We start from the raw sequence: 17172 nt of genomic DNA on the forward strand, positions 1-17172 counted from the left end.
ACGGTATAAGAACAAATGGACAAATCTCTGATCCATTGAAGTTATCAACAGGGACAAGACAGGGATGCCCTCTGTCCAGTTATTTATTTTCTCTAGCCACAGAACCTGTAGCATAAATAATTAGAACTCATGGCTCAATTCGGGGAATAGAAATTAGTGGAGAACAACATGTGATATCATTGTATGCACATTACAAGTGGCTATGCTAAACATAAAAGTGATCCTTTGAAACAGGTCCTATACACTAAATGTAGAATTATTTGGCAACTTCAGTTGTGAATGATACAAACCTTAGAATTTCTTAGAAATCAAGACATACAGTATATGGGCTGCATGATGCAACTAATAGGCTATTGATGATTTGAGAAAGTCGAGAAAAAAGCTTGTACTCTATTCCTTGCCTCAGGTTGCACAGCTGTTCTCTTAAGTGATCATATTTTCACCCATCAGACTATTCTCAATTTAATCTTGTCTTTGCCAATATGTAAAATTTGTTTAGATTTATAATTTATTAAATGTGCAGGAACAGGGGAAAGAGAAAAAAGGCATGTCAGTCCATATGCACTCGATTAGCGAATGGAAGCCGCAAGCTTTTCCGCAGGTCAATTTTTCAATGACGGCTAGGCTACTTCATTTTTATAGCCGAGCTCTGCTTACTTAATATGAGCGGCTGAGAAAATAAAGATAAGAATACATATTTCACTCCAAACATAAACCACTGTTTGAGGAGCATGCTCCTGCTGCGCGACAGGTGATACTCATCTTAAACTCTGTATGTCATGGGCTCTCCAACCCCGTTCCTGCAGCTACCCAGTGCTTCATTTGGGAAACCAAACAAACAAAACATGCGTTTTCACACCTTAATCTGTTTCACCTGTCTTGTGCTTGTCTCCACCCCCACCAGGTGTTTCCCATTTTCCCCATTATCCCCTGTGTATTTATACCTGTGTTTGTCTGTTTGTCTGTTACCAGTTCCTCTTGTATTGTCCGGTCATACCAGCGTTTCCTGTTTTTTCCTGTTCTCATGTTTTTGTTTCTAGTCTTCCCGGATCTGACCTTTCTGCTTGTCCTGATCCTGCCTGCCTGACTCTGAACTGGTTAACAAACCTCTGCCCGCCCTCGATCTGCCCTTTGCCTGCCTCCTGTGTTTTAATAAATTATCTGCGAATCGTACTAGCCGCCTCCTGTGTCTGCATCTGGGTCTTATCCTGAGTCGTGATAATGCGTATGGGTGTTTTGAATGAACCATTTCGTTGTGTTTGGCTTTGAATCAACATCAATAAAGACCATGTTTTACACTCAGTTACAATCTGCTGTTGAACTTCTTTCTTCAAATTGATCATCACAGTGAGGTGAGTTTTAAAACCATTAGGATTTTTTAAAACCTGAATGGCACAAATACACAATCTCAAGGCTTCTTCTTTAACCTATCTCCTCACCTTCATCTACACTGATTTAAGTGGATTTAACAAGTCACATCAATAAGGGATCATAGCTTTCACCTGTATTCGTAACACCCGCAATATCATCAGCTTAACATGTGTATGTGACATATAGAATTTGATTTATTCACCTGGTCAGTCTACGTCATGCAAAGAGCAGGTGTACTTAATGTTTTGTACACTCAGTGTATGTGTATTGAAATGCAAAGCTACTATGTCTTTTACGTGTTCATGGGGGGGTATGTATCAGGTAGGGTGGTTGTGTTGTTTCTGTTATTAGAGTTTTCATTTTGCTTTGTTGTTTAAACTTATATTTAAAAAAATTGAAATATTAAAAGAACAACAAAGAAACTGTAAGCTACATAACTGTAAAGAACGAAGAATCTAATATTTTATTTCAACAGAGAGTTGGGAGAAAAGTTTGTGTGTTGAAGAAATCCCTCTTTCATCTTGTTGTGATGCCATTGTCAGCTCCCCCACACTACCAGGCCTTTCACTATGCTTCAGTTTCCATGGTGATAACAGTACAGGACTATACATCTTACTCTGAGGCTGTAGAAAATTGTATGTGTGACAGGGGATGAGGGTTAGACGGGCTTCTAACATTCTCTTAAATTATCCTCAGGTTCTGAACACAGATGAACTGAGCTTCACCTAAAAGATTCAGAAAGGATGATAGTTATTTAGGAGAAAACTGCCATATATTGCTATGTAAAACATGCTACTGGTTCACATTGTAGGGTTTCATCCATTCTGTCATCATCTCTTTCTCTGTTATTTCATATAGAATACATTTTGCAGCAGAGACGACGTGTGAAAATGAATCACTGATCAGATTTGGTTGATCCTGAGGCGACTTATTTGTGCTTGTTTCTTGGAGCAAGAGCAGGAGGCCAAACAACTGTGTAAGTGCTATGAGATAGGCCCTGGACTTGAGCACACTCTTTCAATATTGATGTGGCTGAAAATGTGAGCAGACAGGAGATGAGGCAGCCAGCTGTTGGCCTGATAAAATGTTACCATAGAAGAATGGTCTGACACTGACATAAGGAGGCTCCCACTGACAACAGGCTACATCAGCAGTGATGGCTGTTGAAATGAGTTACCAGCCAGGTTACTGTGGAAGCTCACTTTAAGCAGTATGACAACACCCAGATAACTTGCTACAAACCAGTAATAATACTGTTCTCAGAAACAGAACAAGGTTTTGACGTTTTTGTCTGTTTGAAGAACTGTGGTTTCAGTGTTGCTTCAAACACCTGACAAATCAGTATTCTGGCACGAATACTACGCTAGATGAAGGCACAGCCAGCAGGTTGTCAACAGGTAGATAGATCATCACACAGCTCAGTGTTGGTGTACTGCTGATCTCTCATATAACTGAATCTATCCCCACAGGCCTGCCATTATACAAATCTGATGTGAAGATTTGGGCCTTTCCCCTCAGCCTGGTCTCATAGACATAACATAGTAAAAGTAAAAGCCACCAGTAAATCAGATGACAAAGGGAGGAGAGTAATAGAGAAGAGAAGGGAACAGATAGGGCTTTATAGCTAAAACCTGGCAATCATCTTCAAAAAGATCCCTTTGAACATGCTGATTCAGGACCTGTGTATTATTGTGTGTCAGTACTGGTGAGGCTCAGGCTGCTGACTGGCGTTGGGATGAAACACTGCTCTACAGCTGTTCTTTCAGCCATGCAGGATTGGGGGCACTAAATGTAATTGATTACAAGGTTGAATGGATCCATTTTGCCACAGTTTGATTATCCAACAGGGCTTTCAGAAATAAATAACACAAGCAGATTAGGGATTGACCATTAATCTCCTCTCCTCAAATTGACATTTTCTCTATCACACCCACACACACAGAAGCCCCCATCATTATCCTAGCCTATATAGACAAAGAAATATCCCAACATTATACTGACATTTGAAAAAGGTTTAGGAATACCTCTCCCTGGCTGGCATAGTTACTGGTTGTTAGTGTTGTGTACATACTCTAGCGAGGCAGAAAGGATTTGAATGGGTCTATTGAAGAGAACACTACAATTGAACATGTGATAAGGACTGAAGATCCATTTCATCACAGCTAAGCGACCCCCCCCCCCCACATTAGTATTCTGATGCAGCCACCCCCAAGCAGTAGCCAGTGCCAGAGACTTAATTTGTCATTATTGCTGCATGACAACTGAAGTAATTGAACCTCTTGCCCACGGAACATCTCTGCCAGCCTGGTGAACTTTTTCCTCATTGTGGCTGAGACAGTGATGAAACGACCTCTGTGAAAAATCAGACCCCTGTTGAGGACAAATTTACAATGTCATCAAAATAACCAAGCCAATGCAATACAAGTAAATTCAAGCAAATGAAATTAAGCCAAAACAACTAAAAGATTCTGAAACAACACATTGCTGGTTTGTATTCATTGCAGTCTTGTTTGAGAGCAACAGTGACATGGGGCTCCAAGTATCAAATATCAGTGCAAGTACACATTTTGAAGTGCAAGTAGAAAAATGATCAAAAACAAATTTAGCATCAGGACTTCTTTCTTACCCTTTTATGTCGGGCTCTCTGAAACACAATCCAATGTCAAAAAGCACAATGTTTGCTCAGCTTTCAGCCTATTTGAACACCCTGCTTGTCTCACACATAGTATTTATGAGCCACAGTGTAAGCCATGAACTTAGCATCTCCCCAGAGCCAGCTACCAGTCCCCGTTTGTAGATCTGCACTCTGGGTCCTGTCAGCTGATTCACAAGGAGAGCGAGAGCAAGAGACAGAGGAAGGTTAAAGAGAGAGAGTGAGAAAAGAGAGAGAGAGAGAGAGAGAGAGAGAGAGAGAGAGAGAGAGAGAGAGAGAGAGAGTGGGGGGGGGGGAGCTATAATTCAGTCTCTCCTGAGGAAGTTACAGTCGTACCCAGGCAGGTTGTCAATTTTAAGGCTAGTCTCAACTCAGTCAGCTGGTTTCATTAGGTCCCAGTGTCTAGGCCAGCCATTAAATCTTGACACTACCTCCAATATTTAGCTCCCAATCTTTCCTCCATACTATGTACTGTAGGCTTCAGATTTAGTAGCTCAGAATTCTGTATTGGGTATATAATGGGTGCTAGCTGATGTGTATTCAGAAATGCATACTCATAATTATGTAATAACAGAACAGGCCTACAACATTCTGTGAGAACTTGCGCTTTATCAACTTAAGTTTGAGATGGTTTAATTCAACTGTAGACAACCTCACCTCTCCCACTTCGGTTTGTTTTGATCAAAAGAACTGAGAACGAGGTTGCCATGAGCACCTGCTGAGTGTGATAAAATCAATTGAACCTACGAGGGCGGCATACCCAAAAAGTAAAAAGTCCCTCCGTGAACCAGCCTCATGGTATCTGACAGCATTTTGAGTGACATCTTGTGTCTCGCTTCTCCCAAAGCAATTCTGTATAAGCTTCAAGGCTACACCCTGTCTCATGAGCCATTACCCAACCTCTCGCCGTGGACACTGCTAATTTGGCATGTCCAGACAACCTTGACATCAATCACTGGAGAACGACCAATTAGCCTTTTCGCCTTGGCTCTCACAGGGCCCCATTACGTCCCTGTGGTGGCACACTCTGCCAATCTGCAACAATACATTTCAATCAAATAGTTTCTACGAATATCAAAACAATTTATGTTCAAGAATTGGCCTTCAACTGTGAACCAGACTCAATGTCAAGATGGCTCAATAAAGACTTTGGCATAGGCACAACCATATGGTTGTCCATGGAATCAAGGCTCTGCCTATGCCAAAGTCTTTATTGAGCCATCTTGACATTGAGTCTGGTTCACAGTTGAAGGCCAATTCTTGAACATAAATTGTTTTGATATTAATATATATAAAACATGTCAAATTCAGTTCAATCTCTCAGCAATTTCATTTAGTTATGAAAGAGCCTTTGTTTGTTCATTTTCATACACGCACTAATGCACGCATGCACACATACACAATCCAGCTTGTCTCTCGCTCATCTCATTCTTGATCATTAGTACACAGATGGTCGCACTGTATTTCATTATGTCTGTTCAATTTGGGTGCAAATGTATTTATTTTAACAACTTAACTTCTTCCTTAACTCTCATGTTAACACTCACTGGATAGTCTACCAGTCTCTTGCTAAGCATGCCCTCCATACTTCCTGGATGCTGGCCTTCAATCCCCCAGAAAGAGATAGGGATTGACTGAGATCCAGAAGAATTGCCAGAAACAGGGGAGTTCAATAATGTCCAACATGCATAGGGAGAGAGATCGATACAAAATTCTGATCTTCAATTGATTAAATGCATCTGTTCTCTGCTCCAAGGATAATCTCACCCACTGATTTATTTGTGCGGAGAATGTTTTACAGAAGATGCAATATTGATCTCTCTCCCTTTCCACCTCCATCCACTTTCACAGTGGCTGTGTTTAGACAGGCAGTCCAGTTCTGATCTTTTATTCACTAATAGATCTTCTGACCAATCAGCTCTGAAAAAGATCTGATGTGAAAAGATCTGATGTGACTGGTCAAAAGACCAATTAGTGGAAAAACGATCAGAATTGGTCAGCCCTTGTGTCATTACAAAATGTAATGTCACAACAAAACTAAATGGCGCACATGACAACGACATGGATGGAGCGCAGAAGAGCAATAAAGTCACATGAGGTCCTTGAGCGCTACAAAAAGCTGAAGATGTCAGCACCACTGATGTACAAAACCTTATCAAACTAAATTATAACGCAAATGAGTGACAACAGGTTTACTGGTACCCATAATTAAAGTTCTGGATCTGATTCTGATTCTTCTTTGCAAAAAGAGTTGGAAATATAACATTTTCCATTGCCAAAAATGACATCTATTGATGTACTATAGGCTGTAAGAAGCTGTGACTGTGAGGTTAAATAAGGTAAAAATGCTAGACAACAACGCATACCTGTAAACGGCAGGTAGCCTAGTGGTTAGAGTGTTGGGCCAGTAACCAAAAGGTTGCTGGATTGAATCCTCGAGCTGACAAGGTACAAATCTGTCATTCTGCCCCTGAACAAGGCAGTTAACCCACTGTTCCCAGGTAGGCTGTCATTGTAAATTAGAATTTGTTCTTAACTGACTTGCCTGGTTAAATTAACAATGGGTCCATCATTATCAGTCAAATAGATTTCCTTTCAAGAAAAGTGATCAGTATCTAGGACTGGGTCATGACATCTCCATTCAGATTAAAGGATTCATCTGAATAATGGTATCATGCACTGGTAATTGAGTACTGTTGAGGAATATTTGGAGGATGCTGTCTACCTGTGTCTGATTCAGCCATACTCTAACCACATTTCTTTAAATCGAATCAACGTCTACAATACAGAAACACTTTCCTTGATTTCAAAGTGATACTTGAGATAGAAAAAGACCAGCGGAGCCAAAGAGGGTTTTTCTCTATCATTAAATCTCCCTCTGTACTGAATTCCTCCCCAATCCTTGAGATAGCATCTTGAAAACACTAACTGCCAGCTTTTACATTACAAAGTCAGAGGGAGGGCAAAAGTAGAATGTGGAGACAAGAAAGTAGGGCTATTGGGGCTTGAAATGTTTCCACCTGGAAATGGAATGTGCCCAACATGTCATTAAAATCTTAATTGTCTCATATTAATAGGACATATCTCCTGTGTTTATACTCACTCTGCACAGTGATGTTTGGCATATAAGATATCATATTACATTTCTAGCCGCTCTGGCTGCCCCTTGAGGAGAGAGGACAAGGGATAACAGAGATGTGGAAAAAACTCTGCTCTTTTCATCTGCAGGGCTATTAGTTATTCTAGCCAGAAGAACCCCTAAGTAAGTCCTCCATTTAGTGTTCCCATACCACATTCCCATATGAAAGCTAGATAGTGAGGACGTCCTCCAGACTAGAAGCTGTTCTGCACCTGTGCACTTAATAATGGATGACATTACGTTTAACATTCCAGAGGTGGAACCAGAGGTCCCCGAGTGGTGGGGCAAATAGAATTCTCTGGTAATCTAACCAGGTAAAACTCTAGACTAGGGCTGTGGCGGTCATGACTTTTTGTCAGCCGGTTATTGTCATTCAAAAGACTGCCGATCTCACGGTAAATGACCGTTAATGAACATAAACAAGTTTAGCATCTCCACACCTCCATGCATAGGCCTAGAAGCTGCATAGCCTACAAGCCGCTGAAGCGCGACTTTGGAACATCTACATTTAGAAAAGTCTAAGAAATCAATTTACTATACACCATCACAATAAATCTATCATTTATTTTAGTCAGGTCTAAAGAAACATTATGATATGAAGAAGAAAAAAATTCAGAGGAAGAGAACATGAATTGGCCTACTGCATGTTATCTGGCTATGCTCCATGCCAAAGGTTGTAGGCTTGTTCATTTAGCAGACAGGATATGCTTATAAGTCCGGTGCCAGTATTTTATATTATATGATTTTATAGTAAAAATAATATAATTGAACTTAGCTGAATAAAGAATAATAATAATAATAATTTCCATTCCGGAGTGAGTGTGCATATGAAGTGGCTATGTTGAGCGTAAAGCGATAATTTGAAACAGGTCCTATATATGCCAGATTTAGAGTTATTTGGCAACTTTAGTTGTGAATGATACAAACCTGAGAATGTCTTAGAAATCAAACCATATATGGGCTGTATGGTGCGACTATAGCCTATTGATGATTTGAGAATGTCGCAACAACAAAAAACTTGAGCTCTGTTCCTTGCCTCACACTGCACAGCTGTTCTCTCCTCAAGTGATCAGATTTTCACCCATCAGACTATTCTCAATTTAATCTTTGTTTTTAAAGTGGAGCTGTGCTTAATAAGAGCAGCTGAAAAATAAATATAAGAACACTTATTTCAGTCCATGCATCAACCACTGTGTGAGGAGGATGCTCTCACTGCGCAACAGATGATATTCAACCCAAACTCTGTATGTCATGGGCTCTCCAACCCTGTTTCTGCAGCTAACCAGTGCTTCATTTGGGAAACCAAGTGAAATCTGTTCGGGAACATCGATAGCAATACGTTTTTCGCAATGAAACATATAACTGTAGACAGCCTCTCCGAGCGCTCGAGTAAGGAATGAAGGAGACAGAGGAGATGGATGGTGAGATATTCTGTATAGCTAATTAATTATGAAAATATAAAAAGTCCCTATTAGTAGGCTATCAAAATCAAATACAAATGTCCTATAATTGTAGGCTAACTGTGAGCCGGCCAGCACAATCCATGAACCAACAGCATCATCTAGGGCTATATGTTCTCTCCCAGACTCGTGGAAATACATTTTGGAGTGGAGCATAAGGTAACCAGCCCATTGAGGTAGCGGCAGGTAGCCTAGTGGTTAGAGCGTTGGCCAGTAACTGAAAGGCTGTTGGATCGAATCCCCGAGCTGACACGGTAAAAATCTATCGTTCTGCCCCTGAACAAGACAGTTAACCCACTGTTCCCCGGTAGTCCATCATTGTAAATAAGAATTTGTTCTTAGCTGACTTGCCTAGTTAAATTAAGGTTAAAAAAAAATCCAGTATGCATAATAATACAGTCCACACTCAAAGCCGATTGCTCAAATGTGTTACATTTTGGAGTATAGGCTAGACCAATTATGTACCAAAGACATCTGAAATGAGTTTTATTTTATGTTTTTTTTGCAATGCGTAATATGCGGTAGTCTATGTATTGTATAACAGCAAAATTATTTTATTCAGGGGGGTTTTCGGGCCTGGTCTCATAAGCCTATGCATAAGATCTAATATGTTAATGAGTGTTTTGAATTAATCATCACCTTAGAATGCGCTGTCCATTTCGTTGTGTTGGGCTTTCAAATAACAATAGAGCCCTGTGTACCAGGCCTTTAGGACCTGATGGAGGGACACTAGAGCCCTGAGTACCAGACCATTAGGACCTGATGGAGGGACAATAGAGCCCTGAGTACCAGGCCATTAGAACCTGATGGAGGGACAATAGAGCCCTGTGTACCAGGCCTTTAGGACCTGATGGAGGGACAATAGAGCCCTGAGTACCAGACCATAAGGACCTGATGGAGGGACAATAGAGCCCTGAGTACCAGACCATTAGGACCTGATGGAGGGACAATAGAGCCCTGAGTACCAGACCATTAGGACCTGAAGGAGGGACAATAGAGCCCTGAGTACCAGGCCATTAGGACCTGATGGAGGGATAATAGAGCCCTGTGTACCAGGCCTTTAGGACCTGCTGGAGGGACAATAGAGCCCTGAGTACCAGGCCTTTAGGACCTGATGGAGGGACAATAGAGCCCTGAGTACCAGGCCATTAGGACCTGACTATCATTAGTGAGTTGGGTACTACCAAAGCATGACCAGACTTTACTGCAGTCATGACTCATGACTGTGGGTGTGGCGGTAACATGGTCACTGCAACAGCCCTACTCTGGACCCAGTAGGGTATGACAGTGATTAATCAGTTGTAACAAAGTTCTATATAGGCTATGATAGGACCAGAGTTTTTCTAATCAGGTCACATGGTTTTAAAAAACTCCTGGAAATACTCCTGGCCCTGGGGACGATGAAAACCCTGTCAAACTGCAGCAACCTAGTAATTATACTAACAGGTGGGTTTTCTATACACAGACACAGAGACAACAACTACGATTGGGCAAAAGAACTCACAGGGTTGAGCTTGCTTTTTGCAGGTTTGCATAATTTAGGCCAGGGATGAGCAACTTTGATAGAGGTGGGGGCCACAAAAAAATCTGCGCTCATCACAAGGGACCACATTTACCAGTGGAAATACTTCTTTCCTTTATATTTTCTTTTTTTATAAAGAAAATCATACTTTCTCATCTTCTGGTTGCTAGAGACGTGACCCAGTCGTTCGTTCTTTATGTTCCGTTGCAATGCTCACTGGCAACGTTCTTATCCCTCGATAGCTAACCATCTAGCTACGGCTAACACAGTAACAGTTACATTTTTAATGCTTTCGCATCAATATTGGTGGGGCACTGTGGTGGGGCACTGCTAGCCTTTTAGTTACCAGACTGATTACTGCAGTAGTGAAACAGAATCAGAGGGAGTCAGAGGGAAAGGTGCAGACTCAAGTGGCAATCCCTGGGCAACGCATGCCCTGTTAATAACAATCTACCAGTCTGTTAAAAGCCAACAAGCAGCAGGACAGGGAAAGACTGATACATGGCATCAGAGAAATAAAGGGCAAAAGTAAAAGTGCCTGATTAAGAATGGGCAAATGATTTAGTCTTCTGTCCGACTTCCTCTCTCAATCCCTTAGCATCTACACTCTTAGAAAAAGGGGTTCTTCAGCTGACCCCATTGGAGAACCCTTTTTGGTTCCAGGTAGAATCATTTTGGGTTCCATGTAGAGCCATCTGTGGAAAGGGTTCTACATGGAACCCAAAACGGATCTAGTTGGAACCAAAATGGTTCTACCTGGAACAAAAAGGGTTCTTCAAAGGGTTCTCCTATGGGGTCAGCCGAAGAACCCTTTTAGGTTCTAGATAGCACCTTTTTTTTCTAAGAGTGTAGCTGTGGTCCCGAGAAATGGTCATGTAAAAAGAAAACCAACTATGCAGCATGAATTTCCATCTTCAGTAGTCAAAATATGTATGCCATGGCTTTAGTTTTGATAAGTATTATTGCACGGTATACTATAATACTGTAGCTGTAATAGACTGGGTTAATCTGATTAGATGCCTTGTAATTCAGGGGGCCAGAGGGACATAATATCAGTTTACATTATTGCTATGCTCAATTTGTAAGGCTTCAGAGTAAGTGATTTGCTGGGGCTCCCTATGTCAGAAAAAAATAATCTGGTGGTGCTATTACACAATGTAATAAATAAATGAACTGATGACAATAAATCTGATTACTCTTTTATCAAATGAGGCTTTGAGAGACATCAGAGGAAATACAGGTGTTTGGCTACAATAGTGGTGATATGTTGAAGGGTAGAAGTAGTATTGGGAATACATTTGAAGTCCATGAACCTTCTTTCCACTTTACATCTCCTCCTTTACTTCCCTCCCCTCCCCCTCTACAGTATACATTCCTCTATGACTCAGTTCTAAATCACTCAGTGTAGCTCACTACACATTGGATACAATGCACATTGACGGCCTCTTGCTCAGTCTCAGATCTCCAATGAAGACTTCCAATTTACTGTAATAAAATCAAGGTCCATCTTACTGTAAGAAAACAGCCTGACTGCCATCTTACAACATCAAGGGCCTTTGTGATGGCTTCTGGCCTCTGCTTAGTGCCTGACTTTGCTTCTCTTTGTCTAGAACCAGAAACATCAAGTGACAGAGGCATAGCGAGAGACAGAGAGAGAGAGACAGGGCCAGGTTTGAGATGGTAATGTAGATAGAACTTATCTTAAAAGAAACAGACTGTTTTGCACTGAGGATCTTCTGTACTTGATAATGCAATACCTTTACTGAGTTTTATTTTCATGTAATACCCCAGCCATTACACCCGAGAGGTGTTAAAGATATAGCCTCTGTCTATTTATCATGACATTTTAAGTCCATGAATCGATTTATCACTATAAAGAAAGTAAGAGAGAGAGAGTTCAAATAAGACAATAGTGACATTCAGTTCACACTATCACATACAAATTTGGAAAGCACAGTGGGAGAATACCAACATTCTTTGAATGCAATGTATAAAAACAAACAAAGGAGTCACCAATCAAGATTCACTTGAATCAAGTATTTACCACAAACACAGCCGTTGGCAAGGTAGCAAATACACACATGATAGGAAAAGAATCACTGCATAGTGACTTGATCTGGCATGTCTCACTTTTTTGATGAAGTTATCATTCTATTTTGCCTACAGTGCACTGTAAGACAAGAATTCAAATGGGAGTGCAAGAAAACTTGAACTTGAGCTTCACTCTCTAACTCTCAATCAATTCATGATGCTTATTGTTTAACAGAGAGGTAAACTGTACTTTAAATGACCTGGGTTTATCTGAACCACCCTGGCATGCAATGACTCAAGTCACCATGCACTGACTCATATTTCCTATCCAACAAACAGACACAGAAAGAGGATTAAAAAAATCGAACATTTTTTTATCCCCAAAATCACTGAGAAATTTACCTCTCGTGCCTCGCAGTGGAAATGGATTTTAGGAGGGTGACGCATCATACCTCACATTCTCTGGATCCTGAGATTGTGTATGTGTAGGGTCCAGTCCCATTAACCAGCACCTCCATAGTTTCAGAGTTTGCAGGTTTGTAGTCCACATAATACTCTTGCAGAGGCAAGCTGAGGGTGCGTTCTGTTTCCTGCACCTTTTTCTGCTGCTTTTTGACCATGGAGCGCTGCTGGAGTTGCTTAATGCTGCTGGGGTAGCGCTTCCAGGACACATAAATAACCAGGAGAATTATAGTCACCGACAGGAAAAGTGCCACACAGCCAGCAATAATCTTATGGAAGGATACATACTCAAAATCCTGCTCTGGGGTGGTAGGGGAGACCCCAGAAGGGGAGGGGATGGCCGTACCACTGCGGGTCAACTCCTCATCAACCCTGGACAAAGTGGGAAGGGGCAGGAGCTCAGACTGAGATGGGGTGTTGAGGGAGGCTGCGGTTGAGACAAAAGGGGTGGTGGGAGTGACCTTACAGATACTAAATGTTTCTACTGCATCAATCACTTTTTCTCCCTGGGCCTCCTTAGGCCCAGCACAAATCATAGTGGTCTCCTTGTTCCCCTTGAAGTTCCTCAGCCAGGCCACTAAGGGGCAGATGCTGGGGCTACAGTACCACACATTACCAGCTAGGCTGATGGTGGTCAGGGAGATCCAGGCATCCACTGTCTCCTGGGACATGTTGCTAAGCTTGTTGGAGTCCAAGTTCAGGGTCTGTAGGTTGGGGAGACATTGATATGTACTGGAATCCACTATCTGCAGTTCATTTCCAGAAAGGTCCAGCTTTTGCAAGGCCGTCCATGTCCAGGTTAGACCCTGGCTTATTGACTTAATTCGGTTCCATTGCAAATAGAGTGCCCGCAGGTTGGTGAGGCGGGGAAAGTGAGAGAAGTTGATCTTGGAGAACTGGTTGTGTTCCAAATGAAGTTCGATCAGCTTGAGCAGCCCAGCAAAGGCATTTCGAGTGAGGCTTCGCAATCGATTATAGCCAAGATCGAGAAACTCCAAATTCCGCAAATCCTGAAAAACCCGCATTGGGACAGTTTTCAGAGAATTGGACCGCAAGTGGAGACTAAGCAACTTCCGCAAGCCCAGAAATTGACTGGGCTGGAGGGCTTGCAGCTTGTTGTAAGAGAGGTCAAGATTGCGTAAGTTAGGGACAGTATGGAAAGTGTTGTTTTGTAGCTGTGTGATCTTGTTAGAGCTGAGAATCAACTCTTTCAGCCTCCGTACCCCATGGAAGGCTTGGCTGTCCACTGAGTTAATGTAGTTGTGGTCGAGATAAAGCCAAACAAGCTGACTGAGGCCTGAGAACTGACTAGCGCTGAGATTCACTAAGCTGTTGTAGCGCAGAGAGAGGCCCTGGCATCCCACAGACACATTGTTTGGCACGTCCCGAAAGGCATTGGATTCACAGTATACTATTTTCCCATCACATCTACAGCTTTGAGGACAGGGGCGCTCACGAACACTGATTGGAGACGCTAGCAGCCAGCCCTGCATCAACAATGGGATCATGAGCCATCTATCTCGCATCAGGGATCCTGCAGAAATGGGGGTGGGGGGGGGTGAAGATAGGGACACTCAAAAAGTGCATACATTTATGTCAGTAAGCATACTGTAATTCAAAATGAGAGCATGCTGAGAATAAACATTTTGACACTGTGAATGAAGTGGGAGGGGAAATATTATCTACAATACATTTTTAGCAATATTTGCTTAAACCAGCCTTCTCAACTTTTTAGGGGACCAGCAGGCTGTGGTCCTTCCTGCTTGGAGAAACACTTACATTCAAACTAGCACATAAGATAAATCAGTGTCATCCCAGATGTTTTGACACACACTGAGGTGCCTGTCCACGGTCAGAGATTGAGAAACCGTGATCTGAATTAAAGTACCGTAACTATGGGTTGTTTAGGGAAATAGTGGAGAGTGATTGTGGTATTTTATGGTAAAAAACATCTAACCTAAATGCAAGAGCTGCATGCTGCAAGAGATCAGCTGCTAGTGTGCTTTTTTACATGAATTAGAAATGACATCCATCAACATTGAATTCCTGTGGGTGATATTGAGAGTAATGTGAGGTAAAATGAAAGGTTAGTATTTCAAGAGGGATAGCAACTATAAAGGAATCATGCTCTATAATTATTTTCAATAAACTATTATGATTAAGACAATGGCAAGCAGGAATATCTGTAAATTAAAAGATAATTGAAGGGGATCTGTAATTTCAAAGAATCTATTAGCCAATCCTCAAGCCACAAATCTATTGGGGCATAAAACCTGTTGTAAAAGTGGTGACCTTCAGTCTCACATACCATAATACTTTCATTGAAGTAATTGGACGTTTTATGTAGTACTATATCATGGGACAATAGGACAGCTCAGTTGTGTATAAATGCAAATAAAAAAACTGAGACAGAAGAAGACTAAAGAAGAGTCTAGGCTAGGCAACGTTTCTGGTTAGTAATTAAACAGAATCAAAGCAATTCAAATCAGCACCTGATTCCTTTGACTTCTTTATTAATTACGGTCTCTATGTAATGCATTGCATTATGCTAATGAGAACAGTATCAAAACGGCATCCCATGAAGGCAGATTGAACACTGATGAGACCAAAAACATAGGAAACCTGTTGATCAAAGTGAAGACTATTTATTTATATCAAAGCTGTATTATGCCTACTGGCCATAGCCTGCCCTCCTAAGCAAATGGAGTTGCGGTTACAAACTCTACAAAACCCTTAAAGTTATCAAAGCTATAAGTTAATAGCAAGACGTTTCAGATGCAGAAATGCTGTCTGCCTGGTAGGCTAATTTCATAAAGGCCGCTAACCTAGCCTACAACTGCGGCACATTCGCATTAGCATGCGGCAGATTGATAATAGTGTTCCCTTCATGAGGGTCTGCATGGCATATTATGCCTCTAGGGATTTTTCTGTATTATGTTCGGGAATTATAGGACTTTTAATTATATTCCAATAGCATAGGAAATACATAACACATTACTTGTCACAATAGCCTAATGTAATCAATGTCGTGATTCGTTTGTCTTTGAGCGGTTGCCTTGCCTTCCATGAGAGCAATGTAGTTGGGCAAATGGAACACATTTGTATGATCTTCAACATACCCATCATGTTTTCGTGGTGTCGGCTCCTTTTCATAGGTTAGAGCCCTCTGATGCTTGACTCCAAAGCCCGCATGTCGCGCGCAGTCCTCACTTGGTTGGACAAATAGCCTAACCAACACAGCTGAACTAGCCCGCTCAACGAAGCCAATGCAGCCACTTTGCTCCTCGGCCAAACGGACTGCACTGCAGAGCTACTGCTTTGCTTTAAAGTCTTTTAAGTATGGAGTAGCCTTATCTATCCTTATTTCAGTTGCATACCACGACTCAAAGTATATAAGCAAATAAAAAGCACTGTAGTCTATTCAACAGATGACGACGGAAAAAGCCCATTAACCGCATATAGTCTACCTTGAAAAAATACACTTTAAAAATAAGTTTATATATTTTATCTGCGGTTTGAATCTAGAACAAGCAACACAATACGCTGATATTCCCAGTGTAAGCGTGTATTCCAGTCAGCAAGCACCAGTGTATGCGTGAGATTCAACCAAGCGGATTACTGGTTTTTGCTGTAGCCTAAAGTATTTGCCGTGTTTCGCCTTTCTCGCTCTGTAGTCTGGTCGCAACTGGTCCTGATGAGAGAAAATGAATAATCGAGTGCTGGCAAATGCTCGTGCGCTCAGACTGCAAGACAAGGATAGTCGGGATGCCCTCTTCTGGTCATATCGCGTGCCTCAGCAGTGTTGCCATCGAATGGATGGATAGGCATACACAAACTAAATGAATTGAACATTTTTGTATGTTTTTGCACAATTAACTAAACGCTACTTTTTAGGGATGTAGGCTTAACGATTCACCGACAGGGTTGCGCATCCGTCCCAGCTTCAAATGTTCAACATCGGCAGAGTGCGTTGGGGACACCAAACCAATCCAAATGTAGCATGCATCGTCAGAAAATGATTGAAACGTTACGAATTGCCAGTTCATGATTTCTTTTGTTGCTCAAAATACTTTATTTTTTACCTTCCGAAAATACCTCATCTTTTGAGACAACTGGGTCCTCCCCTTCAGCGTAAAACTAAGCATGTCATTATGTTGACAATCATTGATGTACAAGTAATTTTGTATGCCGAACAACCCCAGGCAATATCTGTAGCCAAGTCAAACTGCGCGCAGTGCCAACGAGCACTGACCAATGAGAGGTAGGCCTATTTCTAAACTGACACATCTGAACCCAAGGCCCCAACCGCTAGGGGGCCCTCATTGATATTGTTCGCCACTCTCACACAGATATAATTTTAACATGACATAAATGATGGCAAAATGTGTAGAATTTCAACTAAACCCAATGGCAAAATCTTTAGAATTGAATTTAACTGCAATTTTATCTCTCCGACCCCATGGCAAAATGAGTTTAGTAGAATGCCGCTGGAGGGAAAAGCTGCCATTTTACCAGTTGTGCAATTTTTTGTATT

General features: G+C 41.6%; 1 protein-coding gene across 1 annotated transcript in view; it reads right to left on the reverse strand.

Moving 5' to 3' along the window:
* LOC106579877 (leucine-rich repeat transmembrane neuronal protein 4) overlaps positions 1–16567 on the reverse strand; it is a 33192-nt gene extending 16625 nt beyond the window's left edge. The window contains exons 1-2 of the mRNA XM_014160205.2: positions 15758–16567; positions 12579–14172 (exon numbers count right to left, since the gene is read on the reverse strand). Coding sequence (XP_014015680.1) covers positions 12623–14172; positions 15758–15791 — 1584 coding nt within the window. The 5' untranslated portion in view covers positions 15792–16567 and the 3' untranslated portion in view covers positions 12579–12622. The remainder of the gene's footprint in view (positions 1–12578; positions 14173–15757) is intronic.
* Positions 16568–17172: the final 605 nt, after the last annotated feature.

This window comes from Salmo salar, chromosome ssa20 (genome assembly GCF_905237065.1).
Source record: "Salmo salar chromosome ssa20, Ssal_v3.1, whole genome shotgun sequence".
Classification (NCBI taxonomy): Eukaryota; Metazoa; Chordata; class Actinopteri; order Salmoniformes; family Salmonidae; genus Salmo; species Salmo salar.